The sequence below is a fragment of the Leucoraja erinacea genome, chromosome 1, assembly GCF_028641065.1.
Source record: "Leucoraja erinacea ecotype New England chromosome 1, Leri_hhj_1, whole genome shotgun sequence".
Lineage (NCBI taxonomy): Eukaryota > Metazoa > Chordata > Chondrichthyes > Rajiformes > Rajidae > Leucoraja > Leucoraja erinaceus.
In genome coordinates, this window is record NC_073377.1 from 9,557,874 (window position 1) to 9,578,793 (window position 20,920).

At 43.3% G+C, this 20,920-nt stretch overlaps 1 protein-coding gene across 4 annotated transcripts in view; it reads left to right on the forward strand.

Moving 5' to 3' along the window:
• The window catches only part of st3gal5 (ST3 beta-galactoside alpha-2,3-sialyltransferase 5), a 92,240-nt gene extending 72,421 nt beyond the window's left edge, over positions 1 to 19,819 (forward strand). For 2 of the 4 annotated variants that reach the window (XM_055650473.1, XM_055650390.1), the window contains 3 exons: positions 2,656 to 2,842; positions 10,103 to 10,261; positions 15,844 to 19,773. In XM_055650473.1, the coding sequence (XP_055506448.1) occupies positions 2,656 to 2,842; positions 10,103 to 10,261; positions 15,844 to 16,098 (601 nt within the window). In that variant the 3' untranslated portion in view covers positions 16,099 to 19,773. Of the gene's footprint in view, positions 1 to 2,655; positions 2,843 to 10,102; positions 10,262 to 15,843 lie in introns of all 4 variants that reach the window. The other 2 variants (XM_055650553.1, XM_055650636.1) reach the window with 2 other exon arrangements.
• The last annotated feature ends 1,101 nt before the right edge of the window (positions 19,820 to 20,920 follow it).

The following is a 20,920-nucleotide window of genomic DNA, read 5'->3' on the forward strand; positions in this document are numbered from 1 at the left end:
GTGCCCAGCCTGCAACGTTTCCTGGGCATGGTTAATTACCTGGGGAAGTTAATCCCCGACCTCAGCGAGCTGAGCGCGCCCCTGAGGGAGTTGATTAAGAAGGACACTGCCTGGGCCTGGTTCCCTCAACACCAGAGAGCTTTTGACGTCCTGAAGTCCAGGTTGGTCAGCACCCCCACGCTAAAAATTTTCGACCTACAGCGTCCCATTGTCATCACCTGCGACGCCTCCCAGTTCGGTCTTGGTGCCGCTTGTCTACAGCTCCACGATGGCCTGCAGCTGCCTGTTTGTTACGCGTCCCGCACCATGACCCCTGCCGAGCAGCGCTATGCTCAGATAGAGAAGGAGTTGCTGGCTGTGGTATTTGCCTGCTCCAAGTTCAAGGTCTACATCCTGGGCAACACTTTTACCATTGAGACCGACCACCAGCCGCTTGTCACCATCCTCAACAAGCCGATCCACGTTGCCTCATCCCGGTTGCAGCGCATGATGCTGCAGCTCCAGCGTTTTACGTTCGAGATTGTCTATCGCAAAGGCAAGGACATGTTCGTGGTCGACACGCTGTCCCGCGCACCGCTAACGTCCACCGATCGCCACCCATATGAAATGTCTGACTTGATGGTGCTCAAAGTCAATATTGTACCTTCACAGCAGATGCAGTCCCTGGTCCAGCACACTGCCAAGGATCCTGCCCTGCAACAGCTTGCAGCCGTCATCCAGCAGGGCTGGCCGGACCGTCGCTCCGCTTTGCCGGCAGGTGCCGTGCCCTACTTCCTGGTCCGGGATGAGCTCGTGCTGCATGACGGCGTGGTTGTGAAGGGACACAAGGTGGTTGTACCTGCTGCGCTGCACGACCACTATTTTCAGGCCGCTCACCGCGGTCATCCTGGGGCCGAGGCCACTTTGTCTCACGCTCAGAGCCAGTTCTACTGGCCTGGTATGGCTCAGTACATCCGGGAGAGGGTCTCCGTCTGCTCCATCTGCAACAGTCTCGCTCCCCACCAGCAACGGCAGCCGCTTCTGCAGCAGCCTGCTCCCGAACTGCCCTGGATGGCGGTTGCCACTGACATTTTCGAGTGGCGTGGCAAGCACTTCCTGGTCCTTGTCGACTCTTACTCCAGCTGGTTCGAGGTTGACCAGCTGCACTCCCTCACCTCTTCGGCCGTTATCAGGAAGCTGCGCCGCCACTTCGCTACCTTCGGCTCCTCGGCCAGTCTGCAGTCGGACAATGGCAGCCAGTTCACGAGCGCCGAGTTTCGGGATTTCGCGGCCAGCTGGAATTTCCGCCACTACACCAGTAGCCCAGAGTACCCGCAGAGCAACGGCCTGGCAGAGCGCGCAGTCCGCAGTGCCAAAGACTTGCTGGAACATTGTCGTTTGTCTCGCTCTGACTTTTACCTTGCCCTCCTTAACCTTTGCAACATCTCCCGCGACCCTGCCATGGGCTCCCCTGCGCAGCGACTCATGTCTCGCACCACGAGGCCCCCGATCCCGGTGGCCCAGCGCTCCCTCGTGCCCTCCGTCCTCAAGCCTGCTGCTGTCCAGGAGCGCATTGCCCTTGAGCACGAAATCCAGAAGCGCTCCCACGATAAGTCCTGCCAACCTCTCCCGAGTCTCTTCCCCGGTCAAGTTGTCCGAATGCAGTCCCCCTCCGGTCACTCCAGGCTCGCCACCGTCGTCGGCTCCGCAGGTTCGCCTCGGTCCTATCTGGTCGACCATGACGGCACCGTTTACCGCCGGTCACGACAGCACCTGCGGCTTGTCAACGAGCCACCACCTCCGCCCGCGGACCCTTTTGCTCCGCCGCTGCAGTCTTCCACCCCTCCCGCCGCTCCTCGCATGCCTCGGTCCCTGCCTTCTCAGCTCTATCAGCCGACTTCTCCCCCGTCTCACCCTCCCTCGTCTGCCCGCTGCTGCGCCCGCGTCCCCTCCTTCTTCTCCCGTCTTCTCCATCCCCTCCCGGGTCCCCCGTTCCGGTTCGGTCACCTGCACCTGCACCTGCTCCTTTTCTTCCTGCAGGGAGGGGAGATGGCGAGATGCAAACCCGGTCGGGACGCGTTGTCAAGCCGCCTGTCCGTTATGGCGACTTCGCGTAACTGCTCATAGCGCATGTGACGTGGTCGCCCTGTCACTACCTTGTTGCCTTTGGTTTCTAAGGGGAAGGATGTAGATGATATGTGCATGTACCTTTAACATAGTGACCTCACCACTACTAACCACTCCCCATATCACAAGTATAATTACAACCTCCCCACCCACTGATCTCTCTCTAGTTCCCGTGACAGACCATGTACAGCTAGTGCAGTAATGTATGTTACAGTATGAATAAAGTGAAGTAAAGACACAGTGTGTTGATGACACTGATATACACTGCAACCACTCTGTGCTGGTGGTAGAGTGAATGGCATAATTACACGTGGGACTATTTGGTAGCCGAGGTGATTTCGCATTTCCTGAATGTATGCTGTTCCTAGTTTAGACCTGCAGTTTCTGCTTATCTTAAAAAAAGGCTATCAAATGCTGAAACATTTTGGAAATGTTTATCTTCCAGGGCATTCGATGATGAACCTCTAGGATGCATTTAAATTAATATTACTCAAATTTTTTAATATCGTTTTATTTGCTTAACAAGAATTTTTTATTCTCTCGATACAGGTTGAACAATGCACCAATCCAAGGATTTATTCAAGATGTTGGTAATAAAACAACTATCCGAATGAGCTACCCAGAAGGAGCTCCAAAATCTCCTTTAGACTATGATCCGTACATGCTCTTTGTTGCCGTTATGTATAAGGCAGTAGATTTCAGCTGGCTGAAGGCTATGATTAAAAGAGAGCAAGTGGTAAGTACATTTATTTGAATGTCAATATTTTTTTGATAATAGAACCAATTATTGTGCACAATGTTTCGGTAAATCATCAGGTCACAACCGGTAAAAGTGAACAATACAATGGGGTTTTACGCCTCGAAGAGGGGTACATTTGTAACATAATGTAACTAAAAGGGCAATGGCTGCTGCGGATTTAGAAAATTAATGAAATAGAGCAAACATGTTATTACATAAAAGAGCTGCATAATAAGTCGTGGACTAGATAGCGAACGACTGAGGTTTGCCAAGGATGGGTATAAATATTGACAGCAGCATTGATGCTGACAATCACCACATGCTATAACACAGGGTCTACCTGCCACACCAGAGTCATCACAAAAAAAAGTGATAGTGTTATCAGCTGAGTGAGAAGCTAGCAGAAGTCTCGTTTGGCATATATATACAACACTGTTGACGACTGAATATTTCCAATTTTAAGACTTTTCCAAGGACATAGCTAGCAAAATCCTAACTTGTACTTGAACAGAGAGAGTGATTATTCCACCAACAAGAAACGGTGTGCAACTCCCATCTACTACAATATAGGTCATTAAATATCTAGGGCAAACATTGTCTTCTAGAATAAACAAATCTTTGAAGATCAGTAAGAATTGAGAGTTAACTTCTGTATGGTGAAAAAGTTTTGTTTGAATGAACCCTTTGTTTTGGACGAGTGATTTAGTGTACAAAGGTTTACTCGATTAATTCCAGGAATGAGGAAGTTTAGCACCGTGGAAAAGCTGGGAGATAACCTTTCTTAAAGAAAGTGAGATTTATTTTTTTCAAGATGTCTGCCTGCTATAGGATTATGTCTCTGTCTTGATTAGCAAGAAGAATTCAATTAATTAATTAATTGCTGGTCATGAGAGTTTGTTGTGTAATCAAGTCAAGTCAAGTTTATTTGTCACATACACATACGAAATGTGCAGTGAAATGAAAGTGGCAATGCTCGCGGACTTTTGTGCAAAAGACAAACAACAAAACAACCAAACAAATTATAAACACAATCATAACACACATATTCTTTTACATAATAAATAATGGAAGGAAAAACGTTCAGTAGAGTTAGTCCCTGGTGAGATAGGCGTTTACAGTCCGAATTGCCTCTGGGAAGAAACTCCTTCTCAACCTCTCCGTTCTCACCGCATGGCAACGGAGGCGTTTGCCTGACCGTAGCAGCTGGAACAGTCCGTTGCAGGGGTGGAAGGGGTCTCCCATGATTTTATTTGCTCTGGAGTTGCACCTCCTGTTGTATAGTTCCTGCAGGGGGGCGAGTGAAGTTCCCATAGTGCGTTCGGCCGAACGCACTACTCTCTGCAGAGCCTTCTTGTCCTTGGCAGAGCAATTCCCAAACCAGATGGTAATGTTCCCAAACAAGATGCTTTCCACCGCTGCTGCGTAGAAGCACTGGAGGATCCTCGGAGACACTCTGAATTTCCTCAATTGCCTGAGGTGGTAAAGGCGCTGCCTTGCCTTACTCACGAGTGCTGAGGCGTGTGATGCCCATGTCATATCCTCGGAGATGTGGACTCCCAGATATTTAAAACAGTTCACCCTATCCACAGGATCCCCATTTATCCTCAATGGAGTGTACGTCCTTGGATGATGTGCCCTCCTAAAGTCCATGATCAGCTCCTTCATTTTTTTTGATGTTCAAGAGGAGGCTGTTATCCTGGCACCAGAGTGCTAGATCAGCCACCTCCTCCCGGTAGGCCTTCTCGTCGTTGTCTGAGATGAGGCCCACCACCACAGTGTCATCAGCAAACTTAATTATTGAGTTGGAGCTGAACCTAGCCACACAGTCATGTGTGTGCAGGGAGTACAATAGGGGGCTGAGGACGCTACCCTGGGGCGATCCTGTGCTCAGGGTGAGGGACTTCGATGTATTCCCTCCCATCTTGACTACCTGGGGCCTGGCGGTGAGAAAGTCCAGGACCCAGGCACACAGGGAGGTGTTGAGCCCCAATTCCATTAGCTTCCCGGCCAGTCTGGTGGGGACTATCGTGTTGAAGGCTGAACTGTAGTCTATGAACAGCATCCTCACGTAGCCCCCCTTCTGGCTGTCCAGATGGGAGAGAGCGGTGTGCAAGACCTGGGAGACCGCATCGTCCGTGGACCTGTTCGGACGATATGCGAACTGCAACGGGTCCATGTTCCGAGGGAGGAAGGCGCAGATGTGATTCTTCACCAGCCTCTCAAAGCATTTCATGACTACCGAGGTAAGGGCCACCGGACGGTAGTCATTCAGACAGGCTGGGGAGGCATTTTTTGGTACCGGTACAATGATGGATTTTTTGAAGCAGGCAGGGACCACGGACTTGTCCAGGGAGAGGTTGAATAATGTAGTGAGCACTGGAGCTAGCTGCGTAGCACAGGACTTGAGTACTCGCCCCGAGATGCCATCGGGGCCTGCAGCTTTTCTCGTGTTCACCCGTGTCAGAGCCCTCCTCACGTCGTGCTCGGACAGCGAGAATGTGTGCACATTCCTCCCTTCAGCTTCGGTAGTCAGCCCGCTGGCGGTATTGTCGATAGTCGGCAGACCTGGAGTGGTGTTGCCCCTCTCGAAACGAGCGTAAAAGGAGTTCAGGTCGTCAGCTAGGGAGGTGCCGGCACATGCGGATGAGGAAGGGGTGCTCCGGTAGTTGGTTACAATCCGTAACCCCTGCCACAGGCTTCTGGTGTCCTGCTGCTCCATCTGTAACTCCATCTTGTCCCTGTACCTTCTCTTTGCGTCCTTCACCGCCCTTCGCAGTCGGTAGGACTCTGCCTTGTAGACGTCCATGTTTCCTGATGCCAGGCCCGAGTTGTAGGCAGCAGTGCGAGCATTCAGGGCCACACGAACAGATCTGTCTACCCAGGGTTTTTGGTTCGGAAAGGTGCTTACCCTTACCGTGGGGACGATGTTGTCGGTTACTGTTGCGATGAAGTCCGTGACTGCTTCCGCAAACTCACTGACGTCACTGGAACTTGCTTCGAACATATTCCAGTCGACATCACTCAGTGTATCTTGCAGCATGGCCTCTGACTGGTCGGACCACCGCTTTACGTCCCTCGTCTCTACTGCTTCCCGAACTATCCTCTGTTTATACTCCGGCAACAGGAAAATGGCAGCATGGTCAGATATTTAAGAGGGTTTCCCTGTCATACTTTGTTAGTACTAGGGAGTTAGAACTTAGAAATAAGTTAAAAAGGAACATAAAAGTTAAAAACACACACAATTTTAGCGGAGCTGCCACAACAGCGACTGGACAGGGCCGCGCCATTTTTTTTTTCTTTATTTTTTTTTCCTAATATTATTTGGGATAGACATAGAATGCTGGAGTTACTCAGCCGGTTAGGTGGGATCTCTGGAGAAAATGGATAGGTGATGTTTCGAGTCAGCACCTTTCTTCACATATCAATTTTCTCCAAAGATGCTGCCTGACCCGCTGAGCTGAGTTAGATAAAGGGCCTACTCCTGCACCTATTTTCTATGTTTCTATGTGTCTATTTTTGGTATAAACCAGCATCTGCAATTCCTTTATTATATTATCTATTATTATCTGGACTAATTTAGTTTAGAGATACAGCGTGGAAACAGGCCCTTTGGCCCACCAAGACCGGGAAAGAAGCTGTCCCCGAGTCCGCACATTCAATTCTGATACTTTCAATCCTGACACATAAATAATTACAGCTATCAAAATAAAAATTAAACTTATAATTTTAACAAGCAATTAATAATCAATACTCAACATATTGTTACAGTGCACTGATGTACTGATTTTTTGTTCTGTGACATTATAGTGCTGAGCCAGTATGTTTGGAAGGTTTCCTCCATCTATAAGCAAACACCATGTATTGGTTCAGTATTGTCTTTTATTGTATGAGGTTTATTCAGTCTACATAATAAGAACATACATGCATCCATCGCAGTGGCTAAATATATGTTAGTTTTTTTCTGTTTGTCTGTTTATCATGCTGAATTTCATCTAAATAGTGGCCAGGTATTTTGTACTCTATTAATGGAATGCAAAATGCTCTGTGCGGTAATGACATTGTGACCAACCACAAAGCCTCCAAAAATCTGATTGAAACCTATAGAATCGCTCTTAAATGTCCAACAGTGAAATGTTGGAAATGTTCATTTTTTAAATATATCAGAAAACGCTAATGCCACTCAGACGGTAAAGCAGCATTTGCAGAGAAAGAAACTGTTGTGGCATCATATTAATGAGCTTTCTCCAAAATTGGTGCTGTTTTAAATGACAAATTGTAAGCCATTTTCTGCAAAAGTCTATAAAATGATTATTTATTTACTCAAACAGGGCACATCAAAATTAGTTGTAACACATGTTAGTGATTATGACTTCTAAGTGATTGAAGCATTCTGCCGATGTAGTATTTAATCACCGATGGTAAAGCCTAAAAGTAAAATGAAAGGTCTGCTCTTTCCAGACAGCGGCGAAGGAACAGGCTGTAAAGATTATGTTTTTAAGCTTTTGTGAAAGATTCATTTCTGGGCTACATATGAGAAAGATTTCTGATATGGCAAAGATTTCTCTAAATTTGAGATGGTGGCAGCTTCCATTGGGGGTGGGTGAACATAGGAAATAGGTGCAGGAGTAGGCCATTCGGCCCTTCGAGCCTTCGAGACGTAAGGTCTGTGCTGTCCAGCAACAGTCATCGTTAGTCAGCAGCCTTTTAACTTAAAGATTTCTGATATGCATAATAGAAACAACATTTATTTGAAGAAATGTGTTGTCTTTTGTCACAGAATGAAGGGAATATTGTTCACTGTGTGAAGGTCACGTCCTGGTTTGACTTCCCAAAATGTAACAATTGCACTTTTCTGAATTCAACTGCAATTCCTACTCAGCTGATCAAGATTCTGCTGTATTTCTTGATAGCCTCATTCACCAAACACAATACTACCCATTTGCAAAATTATTAGCCATGCTCGGTACATTTTCATCCAAATCATTGATATAGATTCCAAACAACACTGGAGCCTGCACTGAATGCATTTTGTGCATTTCGTTGCATTTCGTTGTCTCTGTACTGTACACTGACAATGACAATTAAAATTGAATCTGAATCTGAATCTGAATCTGAACCTGAACCTGTATCATAGGGCTCTGTGTATATTGCTTGATTAAACTTTACTAAATACACTTAGCAAACTCCACCCGATCTAACCCCTAGAAAAGGGGACCTGTAGGGGTACAATCACAACAAGATGATTATCCCCTTATTCCTCAGCTCTACCATAATGCCCCTTTGGATGATCCCATGGTAATTTCATCTATGACAACTGAAGGAACAATGCTGAAACCTCCCTAATTGAGCTATGCTTTTCTTTATGCTCTGTTGTCCCATTTGTAATGTATTTCAGTGTTTTCCTGTCAGGTGTTAACTGGGTGTAGTTCTCTGCTGGGACTTTTTCAGAACCTGTGGAATATTGGAAGGTCACAACCAATGTATACACTTTATCTGCAGCCATATTATGGCATAGCAACCAGCTATCTTCAGTCCCTCTTAATCTGGTTATTTTTCTCCAGTGGGAGAAATGGTTACAATTTCTCATTATCTGTAGTCTTTTGTGAAAGCTGTCAGAAAATATGTTTAAAGTCCCTGCTATTTCCCTTTACCTTATTATAAATTTTAGGCTGAGTTTTAAAGATTAACACATCCTTTAATGTGCCTTTAACATTGTCCCGATTCCCTGCTAGTTAATGCTCCTGTTCTATTTTCTTTCACTTTATTAATTTTTGATCACCTCGTACAAGTTTATCAAATTCCTCAAATCCTTTGCCATGCTGAATTCTTTTTTCTGTCTTGTGCTATTTTTGCCTACTTTAGATAGCTATGAATGGATCTGTGGAGCCTTTGTTTCTCGACTGTTCAGTATTTTTGTGTTGTAAAAACATTGATGTTCTAAACTGGCCACTGGGAGGTGTACGTAGTCTAGTGATCTCTCTACTCTATCTTCAATTTTGGAAACATCTGACCTTCAGTTAGCACTTTCCTACTGCATTAATGCCTGCAGCAGCTGCTCAGGTGCAACTGCCTTTATGAAGAAGGTCATGTCATAAATAATAGGAGTAGAATTAAGCCATTCGGCCCATTCAATCATGGCCGAACTATCTCTCACCTAACCCCATTCTCCTGCCTTCTCCCCATAACCCCTGACACTCGTACAAATCAAGAATTTATATATCTCTGCCATAAAAATATTATTTTACCGACATGAGTGTTGCATATGTGTGGATTTATAAAGCAGCAAAACCATGGCATAGCACTTTTTATCTTGCATGTAGAGTCAAATATCCAGTTAATAATTTACACCCAGAGTGGCAACTTGAGATGCAGTAGCTGAGGTGAAACACATCAGCGATACTGGTGAAATTGGAATTCACGGTCAGCTTTAAGGAGCATTCCTACCTCTGGCACATTGTAATGGGAGAGGATAACAATGTCATTCTTGCAAGATTTGAAGCCGAAATTAATTCATAAACTCAATGATGAACATGGTCATGGGAGAAAGTATATTCACAATTGACATTTTGATGAAGAATGTCATTGCCACCCCAGAGCATTCAGGTTCATGTGACTGCAATATCAATAACACTATTAAATAAAAGATAGAAATAGCTTTTATGAAATATGCACCACGCGATATGCAAAAATTACTGAATGGGCAGTCTTGTGGCATAGCTGGTAAAGACAGCTGCCTCACAGATACAGAGACCCAGGTTCGATCCTGGCCTCTGGTGGTGTCTGTATGAAGTTTGCATGTTCTCCCTGTGACTGTGTGGGTTTCCTGTGGGTACTCCGGTTTCCTCCCACATCCCAAAGACATGCACATTTGTAGATTAATTGGCCTCTGTAAAATCATCCTTAATGTGTAGGGACTGGACGAGAATTTGGGAGAATATAAAACACGTGTGAATGGGTGATCGATGTTCGGTGCAGGCTGAAGGGCCCCTTTCCATGCTATGTCTCCAAATTAAAGTGGATAGCCATAATAATCTTGAAATTATGTAACAAAGCATATAATTTCCAACATGAAGATGGGTTCTGACCTGAAATGTCACCTATTCCTTTTTTGGATCACCGAATTGAATCTGAGATGCTGCCTGACCTGCTGAGTTACTCCAGCATTTTGGGTCCCTCTTCAGTGTAAACCAGCATCTGCAGTTCCATCCTACACTAATGTCCAACATTAACGCATTGTTTTACTTTTACATGTTCTAGTCATTTTGGGAAAATTTCTGGTTCTGGCAGGAGGTTGCAAAGAAAGTACCAATTAAACCAGCGCAGTTTCGGATTCTGAACCCGGAGATCATAAGGGAGACGGCAATAGATCTGCTGCAATTGCCGGAACCTCGAGCAAAGCTGTGGGGTTGGGACCAGGTAAGAGATGGTTTGAAATGTGATCATGGGGGAATTTAGATTGCAGATGGGTGTTTTTTGAGCTTGATATTTGGAAAACGAGTGTCCTGAACAGTGGTTCTTTACAGTGCCCTCCATAATGTTTGGGATAAAGACCCATCATTTATTTATTTGCCTCTGTACTCCACGATTTGAGATTTGTAATAGAAAAAAATCACATGTGGTTAAAGTGCACATTGTCAGATTTTAATAGAGGCCATTTTTATACATTTTGGTTTCACCATGTAGAAATTACAGCAGTGTTTATACTTAGTCCTCCCATTTCAGGGCACCATAATGTTTGTGGCACAGCAAGGTCATGTTTAGTACTTTGTTGCATATCCTTTGCATGCAATGACTGCTTAAAATCTGTGATTCATGGACATCACCAGTTGCTGGGTGTCTTCTCTGGTGATGCTCTGTCAGGCCTGTATTTCAGCCATCTTTAGCTTATGCTTGTTTTGGGGGCTTCAGTTTTCTATTCAGCATATAAAAGGCATGCTCTATTGGATTCAGATTAGGTGATTGACTTGGCCACTCAAGAATTGACCATTTTCTAGCTTTGAAAATCTCCTTTATTGCTTTAGCAGTACGTTTGGGATCATTGTCTTGCTGTAGAATGAACTGCCGGCCAATGGGTTTTGAGGCATTTGTTTGAACTTGAGCAGATAGGATGTGTCTATGCACTTCAGAATTCATTATGCTACGACCATCAGCAGTTGTATCATCAATGAAGATAAGTGAGCCAGTACCTTCAGCAGCCATACATGCCCAGGCCATAACACCCCCAATACCGTGTTTCACAGATGAGGTGGTATGCTTTGGATCTTAGACAGATCTTGCTCCCATGTCTATCAGGACTACACTTCTTCCCACCCTGCTTCCTGTAAGGCATTGGCTATCTGGACTACACTACTTCCCACTCTGCTTCCTGTAAGGACTCCATCCCCTACTCCCAATTCTTCCGTCTACGCCGCATCTTCACCCAGGATGAGGTATTCCACGCCAGGGCACCGGAGATGTCTTCATTCTTCAGGGAATGGGGGGGGGGGGGTCCCCTCTTTTGCTATAGATGAGGCTCTCACCAGCGTCTCTTCTATACCCTGTAACTCTGCTCTCACTCCCTATCTCTTCCCCCCCCCACTCGTAACAAGGGCAGAGTCCCCCTTGTCCTCACCTTCCACCCTACTAGCCGACACATACAACAAATAATCCTCCAACATTTTCGCCACCTCCAACGGGATTCAACCACTGGCCACATCTTCCCATCTCCTCCCCTGTCTGCTTTCCGCACAGAGCGCTTCCTCCGTAACTCCCTGATCAATTCGTCCCTTCCACCCAAACCTCCCCCTCCGGGCACTTTCCCTTGCAATCGCAGGAAATGCTACACTTGTCGCTTTACCTCCCCCCTTGTCTCCGTTCAAGGACCCAAGCAGTCTTTCCAGATGCGGCAGAGGTTCACCTGCACCACCTCCAACCTCTTCTATTGCATCCTCTGCTCTTGATGTCAGCTGCTCTACATCGGTGAGACCAAGCGTAGGCTTGGCGATCGCTTCGCCCAACACCTCCGCTCGGTTCGCATTAACCAACCTGATCTCCCGGTGGCTCTGCACTTCAACTCCCCCTCCCATTCTGAATCCGACCTTTCTGTCCTGGGCCTCCTCCATGGCCAGAGTGAGGACCACCGTAAATAGGAAGAGCAGCGCCTCTTATTTCACTTGGGCAATCTGCACCCCAGCGGTATGAACATTGACTTCTCTAATTTCAGGAAGTCCCTGCTTTCTCCTCCCCTTCTTAGTTCTCCCTCAGCCCAGTCTCCGCCTCTTCCTTTCTTCTCCCCCCCCCCCCACCACCCCCACCCTCACAACAGTCTGAAGAAGGGTCTCGACCAGAAACGTTGCCTATTTCCTTCGCTCCATAGATACTGCCTCACTCGCTGAGTTTCTCCAGCATTTTTGTCTACCTTTGCTGTTGCCATCACTCTGATATCCATTAATCTACATCTCATCTGTCCACAAGACCTTTTTCCAGAACAGTGGTTGCTCCTTTAAGTACTTCTTGGCAAACTGTAACCTGGCCATCCTTTTTTTACAGCTAACCAGTGGTTTGCATCTTGCAGTGTAGCTTCTGTATTTCTGTTCATGAAGTCTTCTGCGGACTGTGGTCATTGACAAATCCGCACCCGACTCCTGAAGAGTGGGTAGTTTCTGATCTGTTGGACAGGTGTTTGGGGATTTATCTTTATTATGGAGATAATTCTTCTGTGGAGGTCTTCCTTGGCCTGCCAGTCCCTTTGCGATTAGTAAACTCACCAGTGCTCTCTTTCTTCTTAATGATGTTCCAAACAGTTGATTTTGGTAAGCCTAAGGTTTGACTGATGTCTCTAACTGTTGTATTCTTGTTTCTCAGTCTCATAATGGCTTCTTTGACTTTCATTGGCACAACTTTGGTCCTCATGTTGATAAACAGCAATAAAAGTTTCAAAAGGTGATGGGAAGACTGGAGGAAAGACTCGGTGGTGAGAGCTCTCTTATACCTGCATTAAGGAGGCAACTAAACACACCTGAGCAATTACAAACACCTGTGAAGCTACGTGTCCCAAACATAATGGTGCCCTGAAATGGGGGGACTCTGTATAAACACTGCTGTAATTTCTACATGGTGAAACCAAAATGTATAAAAATACGCTTTAATAAAATCTGACCATGTGCACTTCCACCACATTTGATTTGTTCTATTACAAATCTCAAATTGTGGAGTGCAGGGGCAAATAAATAAATGATGGGTCTTTCTCCCAAACATTATGGGCACTGTATATGGTTTATACAAAAGATCTGGACTGCAGAGAATGTTTAAAATATTTTTGTCACCCTCTGTGAGTTACTATACTTTTATTTCCCATGTGACATATATAATATAAAGATAAATCACATGATTCATTGGGGAATCTTGTTTTAGCTGAGTTCTTTCAGAAATATTTAAAATGAATAGGATTGAATACCTTATGGTTGGCGCAGAATATCAAAGAAAGTAAGAGAAGGCTAGCCATAATTTTCCAAACATCTATAGATTCAGAGATGGTGCCTGAGTTCTGGATGCATTACTTAAGGAAAGACACAGGGGTTGTAGAAAGGCTTCCACAACACCATTAACACCATGTGCTAGCTTTCCCGTTCTTTGCTCATTCTTATCAGTTTAGTTTATTGTCACGTGTGCCATAGTACATTGAAAAGCTTTTGTTGTGTGCTAACTTGACAGCGGAAAGACAGTACATGATTGCAATTGAGCCATTCACAGTGTACTGATACATGATAAGGAATAATGTGGGCATCCAATCCAATCTCCATGTCACATTGGAAGGGCCTGAGGGTCCTTAGTTTCTTCCTTGAACAGAGGCCCAACTAATTTCAATTCACCACTACGCTCTGCCTAGTTGAACTTTTCTTGCAATGAACGGTTTCTCCTTTAAGTCTGCTCATTTTCAGTATATCAAAGCTATGGAAATTTGCATACGTATCTCTTTTTGGTTTATATGGAATGGTCCTCGTTTCAGCACTAACCCGTCGTCTTCCTCTCCTTTTTTCCCAGTATAATAATGACTTTGTTTTGAAATCAAAAGTTTCACTGCCTTTGCTGACACTTTGCTTCCTACCTTGACTCCTCTATTTCCATCTCAGGAGATAGGTTCACGACTAATAGAAGCGATCGTGTTCCATTGTCGAGGGAGCATGAGGGTTGTGTGGGTTGGCACAAGCATAGAAACATAGAAAATAGGTGCAGGAGGAGGCCACTCGGCCCTTCGGGCCAGCACCGCCATTCATTGTGATCATGGCTGATCGCCCCCTATCAATAACCCGTGCCTGCCTTCTCCCCATATCCCTTGACTCCACTAGCCCCCAAAGCTCTATCTAACTCTCTCTTAAATCCATCGAGTGACTTGGCCTCCACTGCCCTCTGTGGCAGGGAATTCCATAAATTCACAACTCTGGGTGAAAAAGTTTTTTCTCACCTCAGTCTTAAATGACCTCCCCTTTATTCTAAGACTGTGGCCCCCTGGTTCTGGACTCGCCCAACATTGGGAACATTTTTCCTGCATCTAGCTTGTCCAGTCCTTTTATAATTTTATATAGTGGTCAGAAATGTAGCTGTTCCTGAACCTGGGTGGCGTGGGACTTCTATACCACCTGTCCGATGGGCAGCAGTGACAAGAGGGAATGGCCCCAGATGGAGGATCCTTGTTAGACGCTGCTTTATTTGAGGCAACGTCTTGTGTAGGTGCTTTTGATGCGGGGGTGGGCTGTTCCTCTGGTGGACTGGACTGAGCCCACCACTCCCTGCAGCCTCTTGCGATCCTGTCCTTTGGAATTGCTGTTCCAGACCATGATGCAGACAGTCAGGAAACCTTCCACAATACATCTGGAAAAGTTTGTTAGAGCATGGAAAATAGTTCATTAGTTCAATAGTGCTTTATTTGTCACATATGCAACTGAAATTCATTTGCAAAAACTGTTAAAATATACATTACATATGCGGGCATTGCCATTTTTGGCATCATTATACAAAGTTCTAAATCCGGTCGGCCCACGCGCTAGATGTACTGGAACAGTTCTCGTGAACCGACATCTCACTTGCGGTCCTTTGCCTCCTTTGCGGTCACGTGGGCGGTCATGGTGGCGCAGTTGTGGAATTGCTGCCTTACAGTAAATGCCGCGCCGGAGTATCAGGTTCGATCCTGACTACGGGTGCTGTCTATACAGAGTTTGTACGTTCTCCTCGTGATCTGCATGGGTTTTCTCCGAGATCTTCGGTTTCCTCCCACACTCCAAAGACGTACAGGTTTGTAGGTTAATTGGCTTGGTAAATGTAAAAAAATTCCCTAGTGGGTGTAGGATAGTGTTAATGTGCGGAGATCGCTGGTCGGCACGGACCCGGTGGGCCGAAGAGCCTGTTTCCGCGCTGTATCTCTAAACAATAAAAACTAAAAAACCTCGCCCGGCCATCTTTATTTCCTGAGGGGCGTCTCCTGAAGCCTACCTGAAACCATTACCCCGGTTCACCCTTGCTCATCGTGTCTGATTTTTCCAGCTCCCTCCCGCTTATGCCGTCTGCGGAGCCTTCGGGCGGGTTTCCAATCCCGCCAACTGACGAGCCTTCAGGTAAAAAGGTTGTGCATTATTGTGGTTCCTGGCAAGCAGCATTGACTTTTAACAAACAGAAAATGAAAGGATTACTTTGGCAAGATTTCTGTTTACTCAATATGTTGAGCAGCAATTCTAAAGTATAATCCTATTTGCTGAATCATGAAATGTTTTGTTTTCCCACCCAGATTATTGCTTATCTGAAAACATTGTGGAACATTGTCCTGTGTTTTCAAATTAACAATTTGGCTCAACGTGCTGGCTAATCTTTCCCTGTGCCTTTTTTTTCCATGTATTTGCATTTCCTTTTGAAGCAATATTGATTTCAGATTTTTATCATTATTCAAATGTTACACCACACCTGTGTTTTATTTGAATAAAAATGATTCATTAGTGACATGAATATATCTGTCTTTGTATTTTTAGAATATTCCTACACTGGGAGTCAGCGCTGTTGTCCTGGCTACACATTTATGCGATGAAGTCAGCCTGGCAGGGTTTGGGTACAACCTGAGCCAGCCACAAATGCCTTTGCACTATTATGAAAATGTACCTATGAATGCTATGAAAGCTCAAACCATGCACAATGTGGAGAAAGAGAGGAGTTTCCTGGAAAACCTGATCAAGGAAGGTGTTGTGACAGATCTCAGTGGAGGGATTCACTGCAACTTTTGCATCTGAAAAATGCGTAATCTTTTGAAAGTTTACATTTCTTAGTTTTTTTTAAAATGCTCTTTCAGCAAAAGACATAAATTGAGGCCTGTTAGCTTTGGCCTTTTCAGTGCTGCCGTTAAGAAAATTGCTGTCTTGCACATTCTCAACAGGTACTTTAAAGAATACTTTTTTCCATCATTCATCAAATGCAGGAATTGTAACTGAATTTTTTTTTAACAAGTTGACTTAATGTGTTTATTGAACTGAATTACAGTCAGTAAGGCTGTGGAAGTTGATCGCTGAAATTTAAAAAAACCTGCAAATTGATAAAATTGTTACCATATTGATGATGTGCTAGATTTTGATTGCAATATTCACTGCATAATTGTATTCCTGGTTGTTTTTTTGTGGACTTTATGCCCAATTTAATGTCAATTAAGGCAGTCATCTCCATTTGTTATTTAAATGGCCATAATGAAGTTTGCAAAACAAATACATTTAAGAGTTAAACAATATTGGACCCAGAGAAAAGCGTTTTGGTCCTCTGGAGAGTACAGGACAATTTAAATTCTGTTCTACTGCATGTTAGAACTGTGCTGTTTGGGATGGCATATGCCCATTTTATTTTGATGGTGTTATCTGGCAGCTCCATCATCTCTAGGTTGTGACTTTTTTTTGACAGCACACAGCTGTGTGGTAAGTAAACTGGCAGTGTTTTTCTATCCAAAATTCCCAGTGAAACATTTTAACTGCTTGTCTGATAGCCACTCGCTATTATTTTCCAGGTGTCAGCTGTGGTGGTCTTGACACTTCAAACTTAAATTTATTTAATGTTCAGTTGATGAATGCAGAGATTAGCTTTGTTCCCTGTAATAATTTCTTAACCTGGTTTGAAAGTGGTCTTTGGCGGTGGTGGAAAACAGCTGATACCAAATCAGCAGTTTGTTTTGCATCCTGTTTGAGTTTGTGTAAAAATTAGTGTATAAAACAGATGACAGATTGATCATCATCTGTTTGGTAGAATGACTGTCAATTTCCCAAGCTTAAAGTTTTGCTGAATGGTTTAAGTGTTACCAAAGCAATCTGGATAGTCTGTGTGGAGAAAATAAAGGAGGATTTAAATTTTGATAAATTCTGCTGCAAGAAGAAATCTTGGGCATTTAAATCTTAATTAACCACATGTTTTTTAGACTTGTGTAAGTATTTTACAGTAAGATCAAATACTAGTGTTGTTTATTATGCACATATTAATGTAAATCCATTAGTCTTAATGTAAACAATTTTCTGTTGCATTTATGACAGGATGGAAAATGCTTGTTGTATTCCATCATGTAAAAGATAATATTCTGGACATTATTTATTCTTTTGACACTGATACAACCCTTCGGCCCCACTTAATTTTTAAATTATACTTTTGTAATTACAGTTAGGATAAAGAAATTCTTGTCAATTTGAGAGATTTTGCCTCGTATTTGAGTTCAGTATGGCAATGAGGCAATTAGTGCTCCTCTTTTCCATGAAATTTCCAAAGAAGGGGTCCAACATTACTCGTTTTTTTGCTTCTAAAACAAATGAAGGAAATGGTCTGTGATGTGCATGTAACAATGCATGACATCTTTAAATGTCTACTTTCCTGGAGGCGCCATTCCTGGAACTCTAATCAATAAATATGGAACCTTATTAATGGCATGAATTTTGTACGAAAATATTTTATAATGCAGCAAATAAATGGTCATTATAGTTTAGGCAGAAACAAACTGGCTCATCCACTGGAAGAGCAAGTATATTCCAACACAACAATCATTATATGGGGAAAAACTGTAAAGATGACATCTTTACAAGTGACAAGCCAATGCAATCAAAAGCTGTGTGATCTTTCCAGTTTCACCTGGTATTCTACTTTCCTATTTAAAATAAATCTTGCATATTTCACTGTTTTGTCTTTAGTAGTTTGCAGCCCTTCACTTCAGTTGTGCAACTTTATACACCATGCATCATCCTGTCTGATGAAAACTGTTCCCTATTACCTGCCAATAATATATAATTTTAAATGTGTTGTCTGTCTTAGCATGTGTCTCTGACAACTTGGCTGAAATGGAAATATTAATGCACTCAGTTGTTGATTTTTCAGTTTAAAAGATTGTATTTTCTGAATAAATTCAAAATTGACTTTTTGCTTCAATTGCCTGGTCAACATCATTTTGGAGCTTCGGTTTTATCGTGTCATAAATAATAAAGTAAACAAATACTCAGTTTGAGGGAAGATATTTGTATTTCCACATTGGAAAACGTATGCTACCAACTCAAACTTGAAAGTAAAACTTTTTCCTTTATTTAGTCTCTCCAAAATAGCACGCACTTCTGTAACTTTAGGCTGCCAGTATTCTAAAATTTCTGACAAGCTTGATTATCTAATTTAATTGAGAATGTGCAGTTCAGTTGTTGAGGCTTTTATACTTTGCAACATTGGATATACTTTACAGACATCTACTAATCAAGGTATAAGATGACAGTTTGGGGCAAACCATGGACATTACTGAAAGTTCTCAATTTTTAATCTCAGTTGAATGTTGAAGATGTTGACCATTACTGTTTAGAGTTGATTGCTAACCTCTTTTACTTAATTGGGAATTTTGAAATCACTTTGTTTCCTGAGGATATTACATTTTCTTTTTATATTGAATATGGCCATTTTTATTTTTTTTTGCTCCACAGCTGGTATTACCTGCTGTTGAAGAATATTTCATAAAACAACTCTGCATAGAAGATGACCACATATTTATAATATATATGCAGAGATACATTGTAGACTATCCATGAACAAACCTTTTCTACTCCCGAAGAATTTTAAACTAATGTTCATAAGACACCCAAGAAACTAACATCTAGATAGCTTCGAAATGTATTACTGTGTTATAGATTGTATTCCAGGCACAGGGCTAACTGCAATGGTCGATTCTCTCACAGTGAGAACTCTTGAGAGAATTCATCTTATTGCACAAGGATAATTTGTAAAATCGGGAAGAGACGAAAATTTAAACTAGTGACCCAGCGACATGATCTCAGCAGGTTTTGTACAGCAATGACAAAGATTTTGCTTTTGCCTCTTATCTTGCTTTAACCTAAATTAAATCTTTATTATAGGGATGTGAACGTGAAACAAACTGGCGTGCTGAATGTTTATTTGTTTGTTTGTTTGTTTGTTATGTTGAAATATTATTTGGGAACTTTGTATTTGAGTGTATGTTTAATAGCTGTGATGTATTTGCCTTTTTACAATTGTCCTATGATAAATTATTTCTCCAAATAGGCAACAGAATTCAAACCTCCTGCTCTTACTGGGCCAAATAATCAACTTCCTTTTAATGCTTTAATAAATGAAAGCATGAAATAAATATTCTTATCAACATCAAGTAAATATCTAGATACTGGCTATTAATTGGTATAGAGCGGAAATAAAAGTGGATCAAATGCGAAAAATTCTTAATCTATTCAATTTGAGTCCTTGAGTTATATTTGTTGATCTGCATGTTTCTGAAGTTTTTGTATGCCCCTGTTGATAAGACAGAATTCTAAAAATGAACTGATTTTCTTTTAAATCAACAGCTAGGTTGGGGAACAACCTTTTTTTCATTAAATTTAAAATTGTCCAAACCACAGTTGTAATTGTACTAAGAATGTCCATTACTTTAATTTTCGCATTGTATCGTCTAAAAATAAATGCTTTTAATAAAGAAAAACAAATAAAGTATGCAGATAAAGATGTGTACCAATATCAAATGTTTGGATTCACAGTTAGTTGGAGAATCTGTTTACAATGATGTCATGCCTTTTCATAAAACCCTGAATAGAGTTTGAGGCATTTATTTGATACTTTCAAGAGATGTGTCACAATTGAACTTCTACAGATGCACCATAGAAAGCATACTGTGTAAGAAGGAACTGCAGATACTGGTTTAAACCGAAGATAGACACAAAAAGCTAGAGTAATAGCCCTGTCCCACGGTACGAGTTCATTCCAAGAGCTCTCCTGAGTTTAAAAAAAAAATCACACTTGTGGTAAGCACGGAGGATGAACGTAGCAGGTACGTCGGAGCTCGGGGACGTCTCTTAGCGGCTCGTAATGCTAACGGCAGGTACTCGGGAAGACTCGCCAACTGCAGGTAAGCACTGGAAGACCCGTGAAGATTTTTCAACATGTTGAAAAATGGCCACGAGAGCCCCGGATACCGACGAGCGGCCATTACCGTAAATCTCTGAGTTCGAATCAGGGCAAACTCGGAAGAGCTCTTGGAATGAACTCGTACCGTGGGACAGGACTTTTACTCAGCGGGACAGGCGGCATCTCTGGAGAGAAGGAATGGGAGACTTTTCAGGTCGAGACCCTTCAGACTGGTTAGGGATAAGGAAAACGAGATATAGATGGTGATGTGGAGAGATAAAGAACAATGAATGAAAGATACGCAAAAAAAGTAACAATGACAAAGGAAACAGGCCATTGTGAGCAGTGTGTAGGGTGCAAATGAGAAGCTAGTGTGACTTGGATGAGGGAGGGATAGAGAGAGGGAATGCCGGGGCTACCTGAAGTGGGAGAAATCAATATTCATACCACTGGGCTGTAAGCTGCCCAAGCGAATTATGAAATGTTGTTCCTCCAATTTGCATTTAGCCTCACTCTGACAATGGAGGAGACCGAGGACAGAAAGGTCTGTAGGAATGGGAAGGAGAATTAAAGTGCCCAGCAACCGGGAGATTTAGGTTTAGGAAGGCTGAGCAAAGGTGTTGTGCGAAACGATCACCCAGTCTGCGTTTGGACTCGTCTATGTATAAGAGTCCACATCTTATGAAC